The sequence below is a fragment of the Pyrus communis genome, chromosome 1 (genome assembly GCF_963583255.1).
Source record: "Pyrus communis chromosome 1, drPyrComm1.1, whole genome shotgun sequence".
NCBI classification, from domain to species: domain Eukaryota; kingdom Viridiplantae; phylum Streptophyta; class Magnoliopsida; order Rosales; family Rosaceae; genus Pyrus; species Pyrus communis.
The window spans coordinates 33,815,596-33,834,348 of record NC_084803.1 but is presented as its reverse complement, the minus strand read 5'-3'; the positions used below and the strand labels follow the sequence as shown (position 1 = coordinate 33,834,348).

The 18,753-nt window shown below is 42.2% G+C and overlaps 2 protein-coding genes across 2 annotated transcripts; one reads left to right on the top strand and one right to left on the bottom strand.

Annotated features, from left to right (window-relative positions):
* Positions 1-3,126: 3,126 nt before the first annotated feature.
* LOC137726236 (uncharacterized) lies at positions 3,127-6,193 on the bottom strand. Its single transcript, XM_068465132.1, has 7 exons — positions 6,104-6,193; positions 5,662-6,046; positions 5,123-5,548; positions 4,463-4,651; positions 4,208-4,333; positions 3,766-3,839; positions 3,127-3,312 (listed from the first exon to the last, which is right to left on the bottom strand). The coding sequence occupies exons 1-7, from the start codon at positions 6,191-6,193 to the stop codon at positions 3,127-3,129; spliced, it is 1,476 nt and encodes a 491-aa protein (XP_068321233.1).
* Positions 6,194-17,372: 11,179 nt separating this feature from the next.
* On the top strand, positions 17,373-17,747 carry LOC137726226 (uncharacterized). Its single transcript, XM_068465121.1, has one exon. It carries the CDS (start codon positions 17,373-17,375, stop codon positions 17,745-17,747), a length of 375 nt encoding a protein of 124 aa, XP_068321222.1.
* The last annotated feature ends 1,006 nt before the right edge of the window (positions 17,748-18,753 follow it).

Below are 18,753 nucleotides of genomic sequence, written 5' to 3'. Positions count from 1 at the left end.
GGCATGCTGGCTGTCACGTCGAAGTGACGTAACCATGTGCACAGTGCGGAAGCTAATAAAATAATAATATAAATAGTGCGAATAAATAAAAACTAACTTTACACAAGGTAATAATGAACAAGTGCAAGCGTAAGTGGGAACGCCAGGTTCAGAGCAAGAAAGCCTAATACAGTCTAGAAGAAACGACACAACAAAAGCACACCCGAAGGTGGTCCTACACTGGTGGTGATCTGTCAGATATGCCGGGAAAATCCTCACGGAAACCACCAAACGTGCTAGCCAACTAGAACCTGGAGGGGCGCAAAACAAAAGCGTGAGTGGGCAAAAACAAAGTTTTTCGAAAACCATTTAATAAATAAGTTCTAACCCCTCCTCGTAAAACTTGTATACTTCCCAGAAAATAGCATATATATATATATATATATATATATATAAGTCATGCTTAGGAATATGCTATGCCAAAACCTCAAAGTAAAATGCAAGTGCTCAGGTAATATCGCATATATCATATAATCTGTCAGCCGGAGTCACCTAATGTGACCTGTACGGCTGAATCTAGAGCTTAAATCTCCGTCTCACTAACTAGACCTGCACACGAGTCGGAACCACCTAAAGTGGTCTGTACGACAAGATTGGGTGTAATATATATATACGCTTAAGTGCTAGGATCACGTGAAGGTTGGGCGAATAATCGCGGGTCACCTACGAGTCGGAACCACCTAAAGTGGTATGTACGACAGGATTGTGCACCTAACTTGGATCCAAGCTGAGCGTGTGGTGCGGGAGGTGAACATCACGTGAAGGACTGTGCCCAACTCTGGGCGGGAGCACTAACACCAGGCTGCAGGTTATGAGCTCTTTATGTATCTCAAATCACTATTGAATGTAAACATAAATCACAACTCACCTGACACTTACTTGTACGTTCACAGCACCAAACATATATATATATATGCAACTAACCATTTATAAATAAACGGCAAACTAAAGGCATGGCATATAAACGTATAATGTTTCAAATCAATTTATGGGAAAAACATAAGTATATAGGTATATATGGAAAACCAAAAGCTCACTCACTGGTATGTGGAAGGGTCGTAACGCCCTTGCCTCGAGTGACCACGCTCGTCCTCGGGATAGGTATCACCTATATGCGAAACAACACTTTCAAGTGCTAAAATCCACGAAATCTCGCCGGGAAAATACCCCCAACTCCGGCCAACCTCGAAACTCGCGATCCCTACGTCCAAAACCTTCAAACGAACCACCCCAAGCCTCCTAAGGACCTCACCAAGCTTCCTACAAGCTGAGATGGGTATGGTTGAACTTCTACGGACCTCACGAGCATGGATATGTACTTTGTTTCTTCGATCTGTGAAGATTACAAGGGTTTTGGAGTGTGTCCGTACACCTAGATATGAAAATGGGAAGGGAAATGGCACGGGACAGGTGCAGGGATAGGGGAGAAAGGATGAGGGAAAATATGGGAGAGTGTGTGTGTGGTCCACAACCAGCCACACCAACTCAAGATAACCACACAACGTAAAAATCACACTAGGGGCAAAATCGTCTTTTCACGCGTACGTTTTAAAGTTTTCAGAATGGGCTGTCACAACCTACCCACCTTATTAGAATTTCGTCCCGAAATTCTAAACAACCATACAACAAACCCCTAGTGATCAAAGAACAACCGAGGATACAAATCTCTCATTCGATCTTCTGTTTACCACGTAGCTTCCTCCACAGAATGATTTCTCCACAAAACTTTCACTAAGTTCACCGTCTTGTTCCTCGGATCGTCACTGGTTCCTCATCATAAGTCAAATCCGGATTGATTTCCAAGGGTTGAGGAGGTATCACATGAGACGGATCAGCAACATAATGTCGAAGCATGGACACGTGAAAAGCGTTATGTACTCTAGCCAACTCCGGAGGCAACTCCAACCTGTAAGCTACCTCGCCGACTCGCTCAGTGACCATGTATGGTCCAATGTACCTGGGACTTAACTTACCTTTCTTTCCAAACCGTACAACGCCTCTCCATGGTGAAAGCTTCAGAAATACCCAATCGCCAACCTCATACACTTTGTCAGTACCATGCCAATCTGCTAAACTCTTCTGCCTATCCTAGGATGCCTTCAGGTTAGACTTAATCACCTAAACATTTTGAGTAGTCTCCTCAACAATCTCCGGACCCACCAAAACTCTTTCTCCGACCTCCGACCAACACAACGGTGTGCGACAAGATCTGCCATACAATGCCTCAAATGGTGCCATGCCGATACTCGAATGAAAGCTGTTGTTGTAGGCAAATTCCATTAAATCCAACCGCTTGTGCCAAGCATCACCAAACTGTAATACCGAAGCTCGCAACATATCCTCCAAAGTCTGAATGGTTCTCTCTGACTGTCCATCCGTCTGAGGATGATACACCGTACTATAAAGTAGCCTCGTACCCAAAGCTTCCTGAAATGCCACCCAAAACTTAGACGTAAATCGTAGATCACGATCCTAGACAATACTCACAAGGACACCATGGTACTTCACAATCTTTGAGATGAACAACTCCGCTAATCGGCCCAAAGAATACTTCTCCCTCACTGGAATGAAATGTGTTGACTTAGTAAGACGATCAACAATCACCCAAATGCCATCAAAGCCATTATGTGTACACGGAAGCTTGTACACAAAATCCATAGTAATGTTTTCCCATTTCCACTCTGGAACGGGAAGCGGCTGCAACAACCCAAACGGCTTCTTCATTTTCGCCTTAACTTGCTGACAAACAGCACACCTATTCACATACTCAACTATCTCCTTCTTCGTACCCGGCCAATAATAAAACGGTCGAATGGTATGATACACTTTAATAGCTACTGGATGCATGGCATAAGCCGAGATATGTGCTTCATTGAGAATTGCTTTCTTTAAATCCAAATTATTAGGCACAAACATCCTACTCTCCTGCATCAGCATGCCATCCGAATCACGAACTCTAAGGTCTCTCCTCCTCCCTCGATCTTGAGCTTGGATCAATTATTGAGTTTCTTTATCAGCCACTTGAGCTTCAAGCACCCGATCAACTAAAATTGGCCTAACTTGAAAATTAGCAAGTAAAGCCACATCTCAATCTTCTGCTTCCAACCTCACTCCCGTAGAACGTAAGTCTGCCAGAAGAGGAATACGACTAGCGTACAACGCATTGATACGACCCTGAGATTTCCTGCTAAGTGCATCAGCCACTACATTTGCATGACCAGGGTGATAGTCAATCGTGCAGTCATAATCACTGAGCAACTCCATCCACCTCCGCTAACGAAGATTAAGATCTTTCTGCGTAAAAAGATACTGAAGCCTCTTATGATCTGTAAAGATCTTACATTTCTCTCCATAAAGGTAGTGTCTCCACAATTTCAATGCAAAAATAATGGCGGCTAACTCCAAATCATGTGTAGGGTAATTCAACTCATGGGGTTTCAACTGTCGCGAAGCATAAGCAATCACCCTACCATGCTGCATCAACACACATCCCAGACCATTCAAAGAAGCATCACTATAAACCTCGAAATCACCACTATCGTCCGGGAGTGCCCAAACAGATGCATAAGTGAGACAATACTTCAACTGCTGGAAACTCTACTCACACTTATCATCCCATTCAAATTTAACGTCTTTCCTCGTTAATCTTGTCAGTGGTAAAGCAATTACAGAAAAATCCTTAACAAACCGTCGATAGTACCCTGCTAAACCAAGGAAACTCCTTACCTCAGTGACGGTTTGCGGTTGTTCCCATTTCTCCACAGCTGCGACCTTCTGAGGATCCACCAAAATACCCTGAGCTGAAATGATGTGCCCCAAAAACGCAACTTGGTCTAACCAAAACTGGCACTTGCTAAACTTAGCATACAATTGGTGTTCCCTCAAACTTTTCAACACCAAAGTAAGATGTCGAACATGCTTCGCTTTAGACTTAGAGTACACCAGAATGTCGTCGATGAAAACAATAACAAACCTATCCAAATATGGCTAGAACATTGGTTCATCAAATCCATAAAAGCAGTTGGTGTATTCGTCAAACCAAACGGCATAACCAGAAACTCGTAATGACCATAACGAGTCCTGAACGCCGTCTTAGGAACATCATCCCTACTAATCTTCAACTGATAATATCCAGACCTCAAGTCAATCTTGGAGAATACACAAGCACCTCGAAGCTGATCAAACAAATCATCAATATGCTGTAACGGATAACGGTTTTTAATTGTCACCCGATTCAATTGCCTATAATCAATGCATAGCCTCAAAGTTCCGTCTTTCTTCCTCGCAAACAATACTGGAGCTCCCCAAGGTGAAGTACTAGGCTGAATAAAACCCTTATCCACTAATTCCTGCAACTGAACTTTCAATTCCCTTAACTCAGCGGGAGCCATACGATAAGGAGTCAAGGAAATAGGATTGGTACCTGGAAGCAACTCAATAGTGAACTCCATGTCTTGGTCTGGCGGTAAATTAGGTAAATCCTCAAGGAAAACATCGGGAAAATGTCTGACTACCCTTAAATCCTCTACTCTACTAGGAGGAGCCTTATCCAACACCACATGAGCTGAGTACCCCTGGCAACCTTTAGATAACAATCTCTTTGCTCGCACGGCTGAAATAACGCCATGTCTCACCCCACTTTGCTCGCCCACAAAAGTAACCACAGGTAGTCCAGGATGATGGAACGTAACTATTTTCCCGTAACAATCAATATTGGCACGATTGAAATGCAACCAATCCGTGCCCAGAATCACATCAAAGTCAACAATGTCTAACGGGATAAGATCAGCTGGCATAACATCCTCCACTATCACTGGACATCCTGGGTACACACGATCTACCATACATCTCTCCCCTCTAGGCATAGCGAACTCTAAATCATAACCTAGAGGTGTGGGGCGAGGTTGCGTCACCTGAGCAAATGTATGAGAAATCATAGAATGTGTAGCACCACAATCAATTAATACTCTAGCAAAATAACCAAGGATATTTAACGTACCTATGATCAAATCTGGATTGTTTTGAGCGTCCTGCAGAGAAATATTATGAATACGCCCCTGGGTCTGCTGTCATCTATCTCAACCTCTGCTCATCTGGCCACCACGACTCTGAGTGCCACGCCCCTGACTGGGCTGACCAAACTGCCTCGAAGACCCCGCACTACTCGTAGTAATCTCCCCTGCTGAATCTGTCCTCCCTGAAACCATTGAGGCCCACCTGCTGGAACTGGGGATACGGCGTATAGCCGCCAGAATACGGAGGATAACCGCCCTGGGAATATGGGTCCTAGGGATACTGATACAGTCGCAGGGCATAAGGAACAGCATCGCCCTGATAGTAGTAGGCACCACCTCGACCTGTCTGCCCATAACTACCCGGACCCGGAATTTACTGAATCGGTATAGGTGGTGGCAAGAAAGTCTGCTGCGGCTTCTGCTGCAGACTATGGGGACAATTTGCAGCCCGATGTCCCATCTGCCCACAAGTAAAGCAACCACTGCTGCCTCGCCTACACTCACCAAAATGCCGATTATTACACTTGCGGCAAACTAGGGCCCTACCTCTACCAGCATCACCCTGTCTCTGACCTCTAGCACCACTAGCAAACCTACCTCCACGTACCAGTGGCGCTAAAACCACCGCTAGAAGAGCTAGAACTAGTGTCACCCCTCTTGAAGTTATGTGACCTACGAGGTCCGAGCGACGCTTGACCTTTACCCTTATTATCCTTCCTCTGATTGCCATCTTTCTCTTCCTCCTCACTCTCGCTCGACATATTTTCTGAATCCTCAATTCTCAGCAGAATCTCATAAAACTCTTGGTAGGTATCACAATGGGTAGTGGTCGCCATCGAACGCCACTTCTTCTTAGTGCCTAAACAGAAACGACGAAGCATCTCCGCCGGATTGCCTACAACCTCAGGATGATAGCGAGACAAATCAGTGAACCTCCAGTAGTACTCATTCGCTGTCAACTTCCCCTGTCTCAGCTCAGTGAATTCCTGCTTCTTGCGATCAATATACTCAGGAGGCACGAACCTTCTACTGAACAACTCTCAAAATACATCCCAATCAGTCTTCTCAGCTGGAGTCAAACGACGAAGTTCCTGTTTCCACCAGGACGCATACTCTTTACCCAAAAACCACGATGTCATCTCTACCCACTTCTCGACAGGGAGATTCCCCTGACTATGCAAAACACGAAAAGTCTTCTCAATATGCTTTAATCATTGCTCCGCACCCTCATGACCCTCGTTGCCTTCGAACTTATCCAACTTCAAATTATACATAGTCTCTAGAGGAGTCCCCTGGGGAGGGCGGATCACCGAATGAATAACTGTAGCAATAGCTTCTCCCAGCTGAGCAATATCGGGGAAATTAGGCTCAGCAGAGTGACGTGGTTCCCGACGAGGCAGCATAATTCTGACAGAAGACACCAAAACCATTAGAATACTCACAAAAGCACATGACTGCCAAACCTAGGCTCTGATACCAAACTGACACACCCCGATCGAGATCAGGGCATGCTAGCCGTCACGTGGAAGTGACGTAACCATGTGCACAGTGCGGAAGCTAATAAAATAATAAATAGTGCGAATAAATAAAAACTAGCTTGACACAAGGTAATAATGAACAAGTGCAAGCGTAAGGGGGAACACTAGGTTCAGAGCAAGAAAGCCTAATGCAGTCCAGAAGAAACGACATAACAAAAGCACACCCGAAGGTGGTCCTACACTGGCGGTGGTCTGTCAGATATGCCGGGAAAATCCTCAGGGAAGCCACCAAATGTGCTAGCCAACTAGAACCTGGAGGGGTGCAAAACAAAAGTGTGAGTGGGCAAAAACAAAGCTTTTCGAAAACCATTTAATAAATAAGTTCTAACCCCTCGCCGTAAAACCTGTATACTTCCTAGAAAATAACATATATATATATATATATATATAAGTCATGCTCAGGAATATGCTATGCCAAAACCTCAAAGTAAAATGCAAGTGCTTAGGTAATATCACATCAATATCATATATTCTGTCAGCCGGAGTCACCTAATGTGACCTGTACGGCTGATTCTAGAGCTCAAATCTCCGTCTCACTAACTAGACCTGCACACGAGTCGGAACCACTTAAAGTGGTCTGTACGACAAGACTGGGTGTAATATATATATATACGCTCAAGTGCTACGATCACGTGAAGGCTGGGCGAATAATCACGGGTCACCTACGAGTCAGAACCACATAAAGTGGTCTGTACGACAGGACTGTGCACCTAACTTGGATCCAAGCTAAGCGTGTGGTGCGGGAGGTGAACATCACGTGAAGGACTGTGCCCAACTCTGGGCGGGAGCACTAACACCGGGGGTGCAGGTTATGAGCTCTCTATGTATCTCAAATCACTACTGAATGTAAACATAAATCACAACTCACCTAGCACTTACCTGTGCGTTCGCAGCACCAAACATATATATATATATATATATGCAACTAACAAAGCATAAACAAACGGCAAACTATAGGCATGGCATATAAACATATAATGTTTCAAATCAATTTCTGGGAAAAACATAAGTATATAGGTATATACGGAAAACCAAAAGCCCACTCACTGGTATGTGGAAGGGTTGTAACCCCCTTGCCTCGAGTAACCACGCTTGTCCTCGGGATAGGTATCATCTAGATGCGAAACAACACTTTCAAGTGCTAAAATCCACGAAATCTCACCGGGAAAATACCCCCAACTCCGGCCAACCTAGAAACTCGCGATCCCGACTTCCAAAATCTTCAAACGAACCACCCCGAGCCTCCTAAGGACCTCACCAAGCTTCCTACAAGCTGAGATGGGTATGGTTGAACTCCTACGGACCTCACGAGCATGGATATGTACTTTGTTTCTTCGATCTGTGAAGATTACAAGGGTTTTGGAGTGTGTCCGTACACCTAGATATGAAAATGGGAAGGGAAATGGCACGGGACAGGTGCAGGGATAGGGGGAAAGGATGAGGGAAAATATGGGAGAGTGTGTGTGTGGTCCACAACTAGCCACACCAACTCAAGACAACCACACAACGTAAAAATCACACTAAGGGCAAAATCATCTTTTCACGCGTACGTTTTAAAATTTTCGGAACGGGCTGTCACAATTTATGGGATTAAAAATATTAAAGATAAATTATACTCTCCAATATATTATGTGTATACATGGGTACGTTCATAAAAACCTAATGAAAAAATTATTTTACCAATACATGCGTACATATTTCAAAAACTCAAAAAAAAAAAAAAAAAAAAAAAAAAAAGATATTAGGCTTAATAATTATTAAGCATTTCTTCTATTAAACTTGACATCGATACATTCTTAAATCAACAAAATAGAATGTACCCATATAAGTTTAAAAAATGGATTAGAGAAAAAATTAAATGAATTTTATATAAAAAATGGGCACATTTTATATTTAAAAAATGGTACATTTTCATATAAAAAAATAGTATATTTAAGAATGGGTACATATCATTTTTATATAAAAATTTAATGGGTACAAACTTATTCTAATTTTAATTTTTATATTTTGAAAATGTTTGAATTGAAATTAATTAGGAGTTTAATAAGGGTGTGAGTATTAAAACTCTAAATCAATTACTAATTTTTACTATAAAAATTATGTAACTTACATGACACACCCCGATTGAGATTAGGGCATGCTGGCCGTCACGTGGAAGTGACGTAACCATGTGCACAGTGCGGAAGCTAATAGAATAATAATAAAAGTACAAATAAATAAAAACCAGCTTTACACAAAGTAAGAACATACATGTGCAAGCGTAAGTGTGAAAACAAAGTTCAAAGCACGAAGACCTAATATAGTCCGGGAGGTAATGTCTCCACAGCTTCAACACAAAAATAATGGCTGCTAACTCCAAATCATGTGTAGGGTAATTCAACTTATGAGGTTTCAGTTGTCGTGAAGCATAAGCAATTACCCTACCATGCTGCATCAACACACAACCCAGACCATTTAAAGAAGCATCACTATAGACCTCGAAATCACCAATATCGTCTAGGAGCGCCAAAATAGGTGCATGAGTGAGACAATACTTCAACTGTTGGAAACTCTACTCACACTTATTATCCCACTCAAATTTAACATCTTTCCTTGTTAATCTCGTCAGTGGTAAAGCAATCACAGAAAAATCCTTAACAAACCGTCGATAATACCCTGCTAAACCAAGGAAACTCCTCACCTCAGTGACGGTTCGCAGTTGCTCCCATTTCTCCACAGCTGCCACCTTTTGAGGATTAACTTAGATACCTTGAGCTGAAATGACGTACCCCAAAAATGCAACTTGGTCTAACCAAAACTGGCACTTGCTAAACTTAGCATACAATTGGTGTTCCCTCAACCTTTTCAACACCAAGGTAAGATGTCGAACATGCTCCGCTTTAGACTTAGAGTACACCAGAATGTCGTCGATGAAAACAATAACAAACCTATCCAAATATGGCTGGAATACTCAGTTTATCAAATCCAAAAAAGCAGCTGGTGCATTCGTCAATCCACATGGCATAACCAGAAACTCGTAATGACCATAACGAGTCCTGAAAGCAGTCTTAGGAACATCATCCCTACAAATCTTCATTTGAAAATATCCAGACCTCAAGTCAATCTTGGAGAATACACAAGCACCTCGAAGCTGATTAAACAAATCATTAATACGCGGCAATGGATAACGGTTTTTAATCGTTACTCGATTCAATTGCCTGTAATCAATACATAGCCTCAAAGTTTTGTCTTTCTTTCTCACAAACAACACTGGAGCTCCCCAAGGTGAAGTACTAGGCTGAATAAAACCCTTAACCACTAATTCCTGCAACTGAACTTTTAATTCCCTTAACTCAGCAGGAGACATATGATAAGAAGTCAAGGAAATAGGAGTAGTACCTGGAAGCAACTCAATGGTGAACTCCATGTCTCGGTCTGGCGGCAAGCCAGGTAAATCCTCAGGGAAAACATCAGGAAAATGTCTGACTACCCTTACATCCTCCACTCTACTAGGAGCAGCCTCATCCAACACCACATGAGCTAAGTACCCTTGACAACTTTTAGATAACAACCTTTTCACTCGCATAGCAGAAATAACGCCATGTCTCACCCTATTCTGCTCGCCCACGAAGGTAACCACAGGTAATCCAAGATGATGGAACGTAACTATTTTCTCGTAACAATCAATATTGGCACGATTGAAATGCAACCAATCCGTGCCCAGAATCACATCAAAGTCAACAATATCCAACGGGATAAGATCAGCTGGCATAACAACATCCTCCACTGTCATCGGACATCCTGGGTACACACGATCTACAATACATCTCTCCCCTCTAGGCATAGCAAACTTTAAATCATACCCTAGAGGTGTAGGGTGAGGTTGCGTCACTTGAGCAAATGTATGAGAAATCACAGAATTTGTAACACCACAATCAATTAATACTCTAGCAAAATAACCAAGGATATTTAACGTACCCATGATCAAGTCGGGATTATTTTGAGCATCTTGCAGAGAGATGTTATGAATACGCCCCTGGGTTTACTGCCGTCCACGACGACCTTTGCTCGTCTGGCCACCACGACTCTGTGTACCATGCCCCTGACTGGGCTGACCAGACTGCCTCGAAGACCCTGCACTACTCGTAGCAATCTCCCCTTGCTGAGTCTGTCCTCCCTGAAACCACTGAGACTCGCCTACTGGAATTGAAGGATACGGCATATAGCCACCAGAATACTGGGGATAACCACCCTGATAATATGGGTCCTGGGGATATTGATATTGTCCTGGGGCATAAGGACCATCATCGCCCTGATAGTAATAGGCACCACCTCGACCCGTCTGCCTTTAACTACCAGGACCCGGAATCTGCTGAATCGGTGCAGGTGGTGGCAAGAAAGTCTGCTGGGGCTTCTGCTGGGGTTTCTGCTGACTCTGGGGACAATTTGCAGCCCGATGTCCCATCTGCCCATAAGTAAAGCAACCACCGCTACCCAGCCTACACTCACCAAAATGCCGATTATTACACTTGCGGCAAACTGAGGCCCTACCTCTACCAACATCACCCTGTTTCTGGCCTCTAGCACCACCAGCAAACCTACCACCACGACCCTGACCAGTGGCGCTAAAACCACCGCTAGAAGAGTTAGAACTAGTGCCACCCCTCTTGAAGTTCTGGGTCCTACGAGGTCCGAGCGATGCCTGACCCTTGCCCTTATCATCTTCCTCTGATTACCGTCTTTCTCTTCCTCATCACTCTTGCTCGGCATATTTTCTGAATCCTCAATTCTCAACAGAATCTCATAAAACTCCTGGTAGGTGTCACAAGGGGTAGTGGTCGCCATCGAACGCCACTTCTTCTTAATGCCTAAATGGAAACAACGAAGCATCTCCGCCGGATTGCCAGCAACATCCGGATGATAGCGAGACAGATCAGTAAATCTCAGGTAGTACTCATTTGCTGTCAACTTCCCCTGTCTCAAGTCAGTGAATTCCTGCTTTTTGCGGTTAATATACTCAAGAGGCACAAACCTTCTCCTGAACAACTCTCTGAATACATCCCAATCAGTCTTCTCCACTTGAGACAAACGACGAAGTTCCTGCTCCCACCAGGATACAGAATCCTTACCCAAAAACCACGATGTCATCTCTACCCATTTTTCAACAGGGAGATTCCCCTAATTATGCAGAACACGAAAGGTCTTCTCAATATGTTCTAGTCATCGCTCTGCACCCTCAAAACCCTCGTTGCCTTCGAACTTATCCAACTTCAGATTATACATAGTCTCCAGAAGAGTCCTCTGGGGAGGGCGGAGTGTCGAATGAATAGCTGTAGCGATAGCTTTCCCCAGCTGAGCTACATCGGGGAAACTAGGCTCAGCAGAGCGACGTGGTTCCTGATGAGGCGGCATAATTCTGGCAGAAGACACCAAAACCATTAGAATACTCACAAAAGTACAGGACTACCAAACCTAGGTTCTGATACCAAACTGACACACCGATCGAGATTAGGGCATGCTAGCCGTCACGTGGAAGTGACGTAACCATGTACACAGTGCGGAAGCTAATAGAATAATAATAAAAGTATGAATAAATAAAAACCAGCTTTACACAAAGTAAGTACATACATGTGCAAGCGTAAGTGTGAAAACAAAGTTCAGAGCACGAAGACCTAATGTAGTCTGGGAGAAACAACACAACATAAACACACCCAAAGGTGGTCCTACACTGGTGATAATCTGTTAGATATGTCGGGAAAATCCTTTGGGGAGCCACCACAAGTACTAGCCAACTAGAACCTGGAGGGGCGCAAAACAAAAAGTGTGAGTGGGCAAAAACAAAGCTTTTCAAAAACCATTTCATAAACAAGATTCTAACCCTTCGCCGTAAAACCTGTATACTTCCCAGAAAAAAAAATAGAATATACATATAAATAAGTCATGCTTAGAAATATGCCATGCCAAAAGCCTTAAAATAAAATGCAAGTGCTCAGGTAATGTCAAATCAATGCCATGTAATCTGTCAGCCGGAGTCACCTAACGTGACCTGTACGGCTAAATCTAGAGCTCAAATCTCTAACTCACTAGCTATACCTGCACACGAGTCGGAACCACCTAAAGTGGTCTGTACGATAGGACTGGGTGTACAATAAGTACGCTCAAGTGCAACGATCACGTGAAGGCTGGGCGACTAATCGCGGGTCACCTAAGAGTCGGAACCACCTAAAGTGGTATGTACGACAGGACTGTGCACCTAACTTGGATCCAAGATGAGCGTGCGGTGCGGGAGGTGAACATCACGTGAAGGACTATGCCTAACTCTGGGCAGGAGCACTAACACCGGGGGTACAGGTTATGAGCTCTCTATACATCTCAAATCACTACTGAATATAAACATAAATCATAACTCACCTAGCACTTACCTGTGCGTCCACAGCACCAAACATATTTATACATATGCGACTAATAATGCGTAAATAAATGGCAAACAATAAGCATGGCATATAAACGTATAAACGTTTCATTTTACTTTCTGGGAAAAGCATAAGTATATATGGAAAACCAAAAGCCCACTCACTGGTATGTAGAAGGGTCGTAACCCCCTTGCCTCGAGTGACCGCGCTCGTCCTTAGGATAGGTCTCACCTATATGCGAAACAACTATAAAAACGTTAATTTTAAAGCGCATAACCAACATCACGAAATAACTTCTCATACAATGCTCAAATGGGGTGTATGAATACACCAACGTGATATACTCAACCTCAGGAACATCCCCATATTTTTAGAAAAATTTTCTGACGCCGCACGCGCCGCCCACGCGCAGGCACGTGCCTGGCACACTGACGGCGTCAGTTAACGCCGTCAGGAATATTCCGTTAAATCTGACGGATTCCGTTAACGCCGCTAGGAATATTCCATTCAAACTGAAGGAATATTCCGTCGTCTTCTTCGGCCAAAATTCGGCGCCATCGTCGACGCCGGAAAACCGAGAAAACTTCAAAACCTTGTATCTTCTTCGTTTTTCAACCAAATTTCACAAAATTGGTACCAAAATGAAGCTTATAACAAGAGGAACAAATCCATACCACTTTCAAGCACTAAAACCCACGGAAACTCGCCGAGAAAACACCACCAACTCTGGCCAAGCTTGAAACTCACGATCCCGACGTCCAAAACCTTCAAACGAACCACCCCGAGCCTCCTAAGGACCTCACCAAGCTTCCTACAAGCTTGAAATTCCCAAAACACACAAGAATTAACGTGTGCATGAACAGTGACCAAATCGGGGTATCCCGAGTTCGACGTGAAAACGAAGGTATCATTACTTGAAATGGGTAAGGTTGAACTCCCAAGGACCTCACGAGCACGAATATGTAATTTGTTTCCTCGATCTGTGAAGGTTTCAATGGTTTTGGCTGTCGTCCGTACAAGAAGAATAGGAATGGGAGAGAGAGAAGGCTCGAGACAGGGCAGGGAGAGAGGGTGAGTGAGTGTGGTGTGTGTGTGGTCCAAAACCAGCCAAGCAACACCCAAAAACAACCACACAACGAAACAACCATAATAGGGGCAAAATCGTCATTTCACCCCTACGGTTCGAAAATCCGGAACGGGCTGTCACATACATGTAATTCATTAATATATTAATGCTAAGGACTTTGATTAAAATCTAAAAACTAATAAGGTCTTAATCAATGAACATTAAAAATTAGGGACCGGATACTAATTTTTCCAAAAAAAATACGGTTTTACATATTTCTAACTCATGCACATGAATCATGGTGCGAGAGAAGTAATATACTTAGGTACCCAAATTCCATAGGACTTGATCTCTTCGTGACATTAGAAATTGAAAAACCAAGATACACCACCAAGTGTTCCCAATTTTTCTGTCTTACGAGGGCATTCGGAGTAATACAAACTAAGATACATTAATGGGGGTATTTGCCCAACGAAAAATTGAAAGGTATTTGGATGATTTACGTGGAAATTAAAGAAAGGAGGAATAATAAATTTTGGGGTGGGTAACCGGATATATGGCATGACCTTACACTTACATCCTTGAAAGTTTAGAAATAGTAACCTAAATTTGGTAGATAAAAAAAAACAAAAAAAAATTGCTAAAGAGATTAAATTTGTACACTAAATTTTGTACAAGATAGACAACATTGCCCAAACCAAAAACCTAACCACCCCAAACCTTCCCCTCACCCCACACCGCCACCCTATTACATCACTATCCCTCCATTAAGTTCTTTATATATCAATCTTTTTTTTTAATGCATGATTTGAAGTTTTCAATTGTTGTCCATCTTTTTCTAGTAATTACAAGAGGAAAGGGATCACCAATTGGTATGTCACATGAGCGGTTCCGTCTCGTCACGGGGTGATTGAGACACTTGTGTGAACATATATCTTCAATATTAAACTTTTTCGTAATCAAACAAAAAGAAAAACTTAAGCCATGCACCTCAAAGTACTTTAGGCCTTCTCTAATGATTATAGCAGATTTAGGGCTAGTTTGGTATTACTGTGCTTTGAAAAAAAAGCTGCTTCTGCTGTGCTGTGAGAATAAGCAGCTGAGAAATAAAATAGTAGAGTGTTTGGTAAACTTTTTTATAAAAGTGCTTTTGAAAAAAAAAAAAAAAAAGCATCATTGTAGTGTTTGGTAAACTTTTATGTAAAACAGATGTGAAAAAAAACCGGTTTTTCAAAGCTGAGTTTTGCAGCTTCTTGTTTTTGGCTTTTTTTCACCCAAAACTATGAAAAAAAAAAGCTGAAGCTAAATGTTTACCAAACACAAAAACAGCTCCCAGCTTTGTTTTATACTAGTTTTTTTGAGAATCACCTCAGTACCAAACCAGGCCTTAGCCCTCGTTTCTAAATATAACATCCTAAAAATATAGTTTTAAACGAATAGTGCAGGGCTATAATGTTTCATCTTCAATGGTACAAAAATTATATTTTTGTTGTAAACTTTCCTAGTTTATATGTAATTGTGTAAATTCTAGATTAGATTTGATTCTAGTTATCCTTTCCTATTGCAACTTGTATTCCTTGCGGATGAAGGAATTTCTTCTCTCTTTTACTAATATAAATAAAGGTACTATGTAGGAGGGATAACATACACATTCCCCTACAATTCTACAAACACCTCTCTCAATCTCTCTTCTCCTTGCCGCCGGCCCCTTACCCTTGTCAGATAAAATAGGTTACAACACGTTATTAGCATGCTCCTACCATTGTGGTTAGGAATTTGACGAGGAAATTTTCTGCATCAAACCAATTCATCCATATCATCAAGCAATCAGGTTCTTTCAAAACAACAATTTTTATCTCGATATTTTTGCAGTCCTGATAGCATGAACATTCACCATAATGCATGACCCAACTTTACGTTTTTCGAATTTTAGATTCTACATAAATTGTTTATGCATTATATTCATAATTGTTGAATTATGTGAATTTGATATTATCCATGAATTGCATCAAATATATGTACATGCATTAAACTATTGAATTGAATATGCTTTGAATTAAGTTGTATATGAATTGAGTTAAAAAATAAATAAAAAGAAAAAGGGAAACAAAAGAAATCAGAAACCACAGACTAGGTTCTTTGAACCCATGCCCAAGCTTGTAGCTTGATGGTTGAGATGTGCCGAAGCTAAGAGTCCCAAACCTGGAGCCAAGAACTCCAGGTAGAAACCCAAAAAACCTGACACAATTGACGTTGTCCTTGTCTATATCGACCACATGGCCTGCAACTATCACCCTGCACATTTCGTTCACGTTGCCAATGACCAGAAGTCGTCCCACATCGAAATTGGACCAAGATTCGTGGGAATTTTTTCAAAAATTTGATTTGAAATTTTCTAGGGTTTTGGTTGTTGAAACATTGAGATTAAACCATCTTCGTGGTTGTCCATGATTACCGTGACTCGCCCTGAGTCCCAACAACCCAGACACAACCACCATAAGTGGTGGCGCCGAACATCTTCTTCAATGCGCACACCTAACACGGCTAAGATTTGTGTTCAGTTTGACCTACGACCTTTTGGGCCTAAACCCTTCTAGGCCTAAGCATAAAACCCAACATCGGTTTTGGGCTTGCATGATGTAGCCCATAGCAGCCCCTTTAGCCCAAACTGTGACACTAGCTCGAGGGTTATGGTGTCCCATATGCACTGCGCCATACTAGATCAGCATCCATGTAGGCCTCTATTTCTTGGGCCCTACCTTTTTCTTTCTAGGTAGCTCGTTTGCTACCTTGGGCTTGAACTCCCGTGGCCTGATCCACTCAACTCAGCCTAATTCTTGGGCCTGGTAGCACGATTCAAACTTGCTCAGCCCACCCGTGGGTTTTGGCCTATATTTTTGGGATCTTCGATTGTTTAATATTTTTAGACAATTTGGGTATTACTTTTTTCACCCACACTTTAATTTGGCCCAAAGTCCAAATAATTAATTCAATTATAATTATAGGCCCGAAGTTCTATTTACATATTTTCTTGTTCCATATTTATGTGTCTATTTTTGCATATATTTGCGTTTGTCTGCAGGAACATATGAACTTGAAGTTCATAATTATTTTGAAACCCGAAGTTTCTATTAACATGCCTTGTTTGAAAACCTGACGTTTTCGCTTGAAAACATTACCCATGAAAACCCGAAGTTTTTCATGCAAATATTAACCAATACATGTCTATTAGAACATGAATGTTCTACTCATATGTGAATGGATTGATTTTTTTCCTCCATTACATCAACCACATCTTGTCCATCTATTTTGTAATAAGAACATGTCGAATTTGAACAAACTCGGCTTCACCGCTTTGGAGGTCTCTAGAAGGAACAACCTTAAGTGGGTCCAAGATGTGAAGCTCCACCTCACTGTAAAGAACTTACGTGCCGCCATTGAAGAAGAGACAGACAATCCGACTGGCAAAGCTGAGAAAGCCACTGCTATGATCTTCATCCGAAGACATATTCATGATGCCTTGCAAACCGAGTACCTTGCTGAGGAGGATCCACGTGCACTATGGGTCGCTTTAGCTAATCATTTTGATCACCAAAAGGACATATTCTTGCCCGAAGCAAGACATGACTGGCAGTATTTGCGCTTCCAAGACTTTAAGTCTGTGAATGAATATAATTCCGAAGTTTGTCGAATCTGATCACTTCTTAAGTTTTGTAACGAAACTTTGACCGAAGAGGATCTGCTGAAGAAAACCTATTCGACCTTCTCTGATACTAATATTATCCTACAACAACAATATAGAGCTCAGAAGTTCACTAAGTTCTCAGATTTGATCTCTGTTTTACTTCTCGCTAAAAAGTAGAACCAGCTATTGATGAAGAATCATCAAGCTTAACTTACTCGGGCGACTAATGTGCCTGAAGCACATTATAGCACAAACCAACACCCAAACCGCCAAGTAAGGCATGGTAAGGGCGGCCAGAAGCCATCCCACCAAGGTCAACAGAGTCATGGCCCATCCAGGGAAAGAAACAAAGCCCAAAAGTCTTAAACCTCACTCCTAAGGCCCCAAACTTCAAGAATAAAGGCAAAGCACCTGAAACCATGGATGCAAATATGTGTTATCGTTGTGGTTCAAAGGACCATTGGTCCCGTGTTTGCCGAGCTCCCCACAAGGTTGTAGTTGAATATCAATCTCATCGTTAGAAGTTTGAATCAAACTTCGTGCAAGTGGACGAACCGGAGACTTCAAAGATGGAGGTTTTTTATTTTCAAGAGGATACCACCCCTATGAAAGATTAGAATCTTAGGCATAATAGGGCCGAATTCCACCTAGTGGCCAAACACCCCCCCTGTTTTTTGGTTGATTTGTGTACAATTTTCCCTTATGTTTGGATTGTTTGTTAGTGATTTGTTTTGGATATTAAGTTTTGATTAATTACCATCCTTGAATAAATGAAATTATTTTGAATTGATAATTGTTTTTATAACTTTTATGCATGTGACCTATTCAAATTAATTTTTCATTCTAAGTATGACTAGTGGGGAAGTTAGTTGTCTGGCAGATAATGCAACCACACAAACCGTTTTGAGTGAACACATCTATTTCACTAACTTCATGCCTAAGAATGCACCTCTGACAACTCTCTCAGGCCCATCCAACTTGATTGAATGATACAGTAAGGCACGTATAATGTTGTCTA

Excerpts from the sequence above, each read along its gene's own strand:
- LOC137726236 (XM_068465132.1), bottom strand. The coding sequence starts at position 6,193 with ATGACATCGTGGTTTTTGGGTAAAGAGTATGCGTCCTGGTGGAAACAG. Across the intron at positions 5,549-5,661 it reads CGGTGGTTTTAGCGCCACTG|GCGAGGCAGCAGTGGTTGCT; the intron begins GTACGTGGAGGT and ends TGGTGAGTGTAG. Across the intron at positions 4,334-4,462 it reads CACTATTGAGTTGCTTCCAG|TATTGTTTGCGAGGAAGAAA; the intron begins GTACCAATCCTA and ends GGGGAGCTCCAG.
- LOC137726226 (XM_068465121.1), top strand. The coding sequence starts at position 17,373 with ATGTCGAATTTGAACAAACTCGGCTTCACCGCTTTGGAGGTCTCTAGA.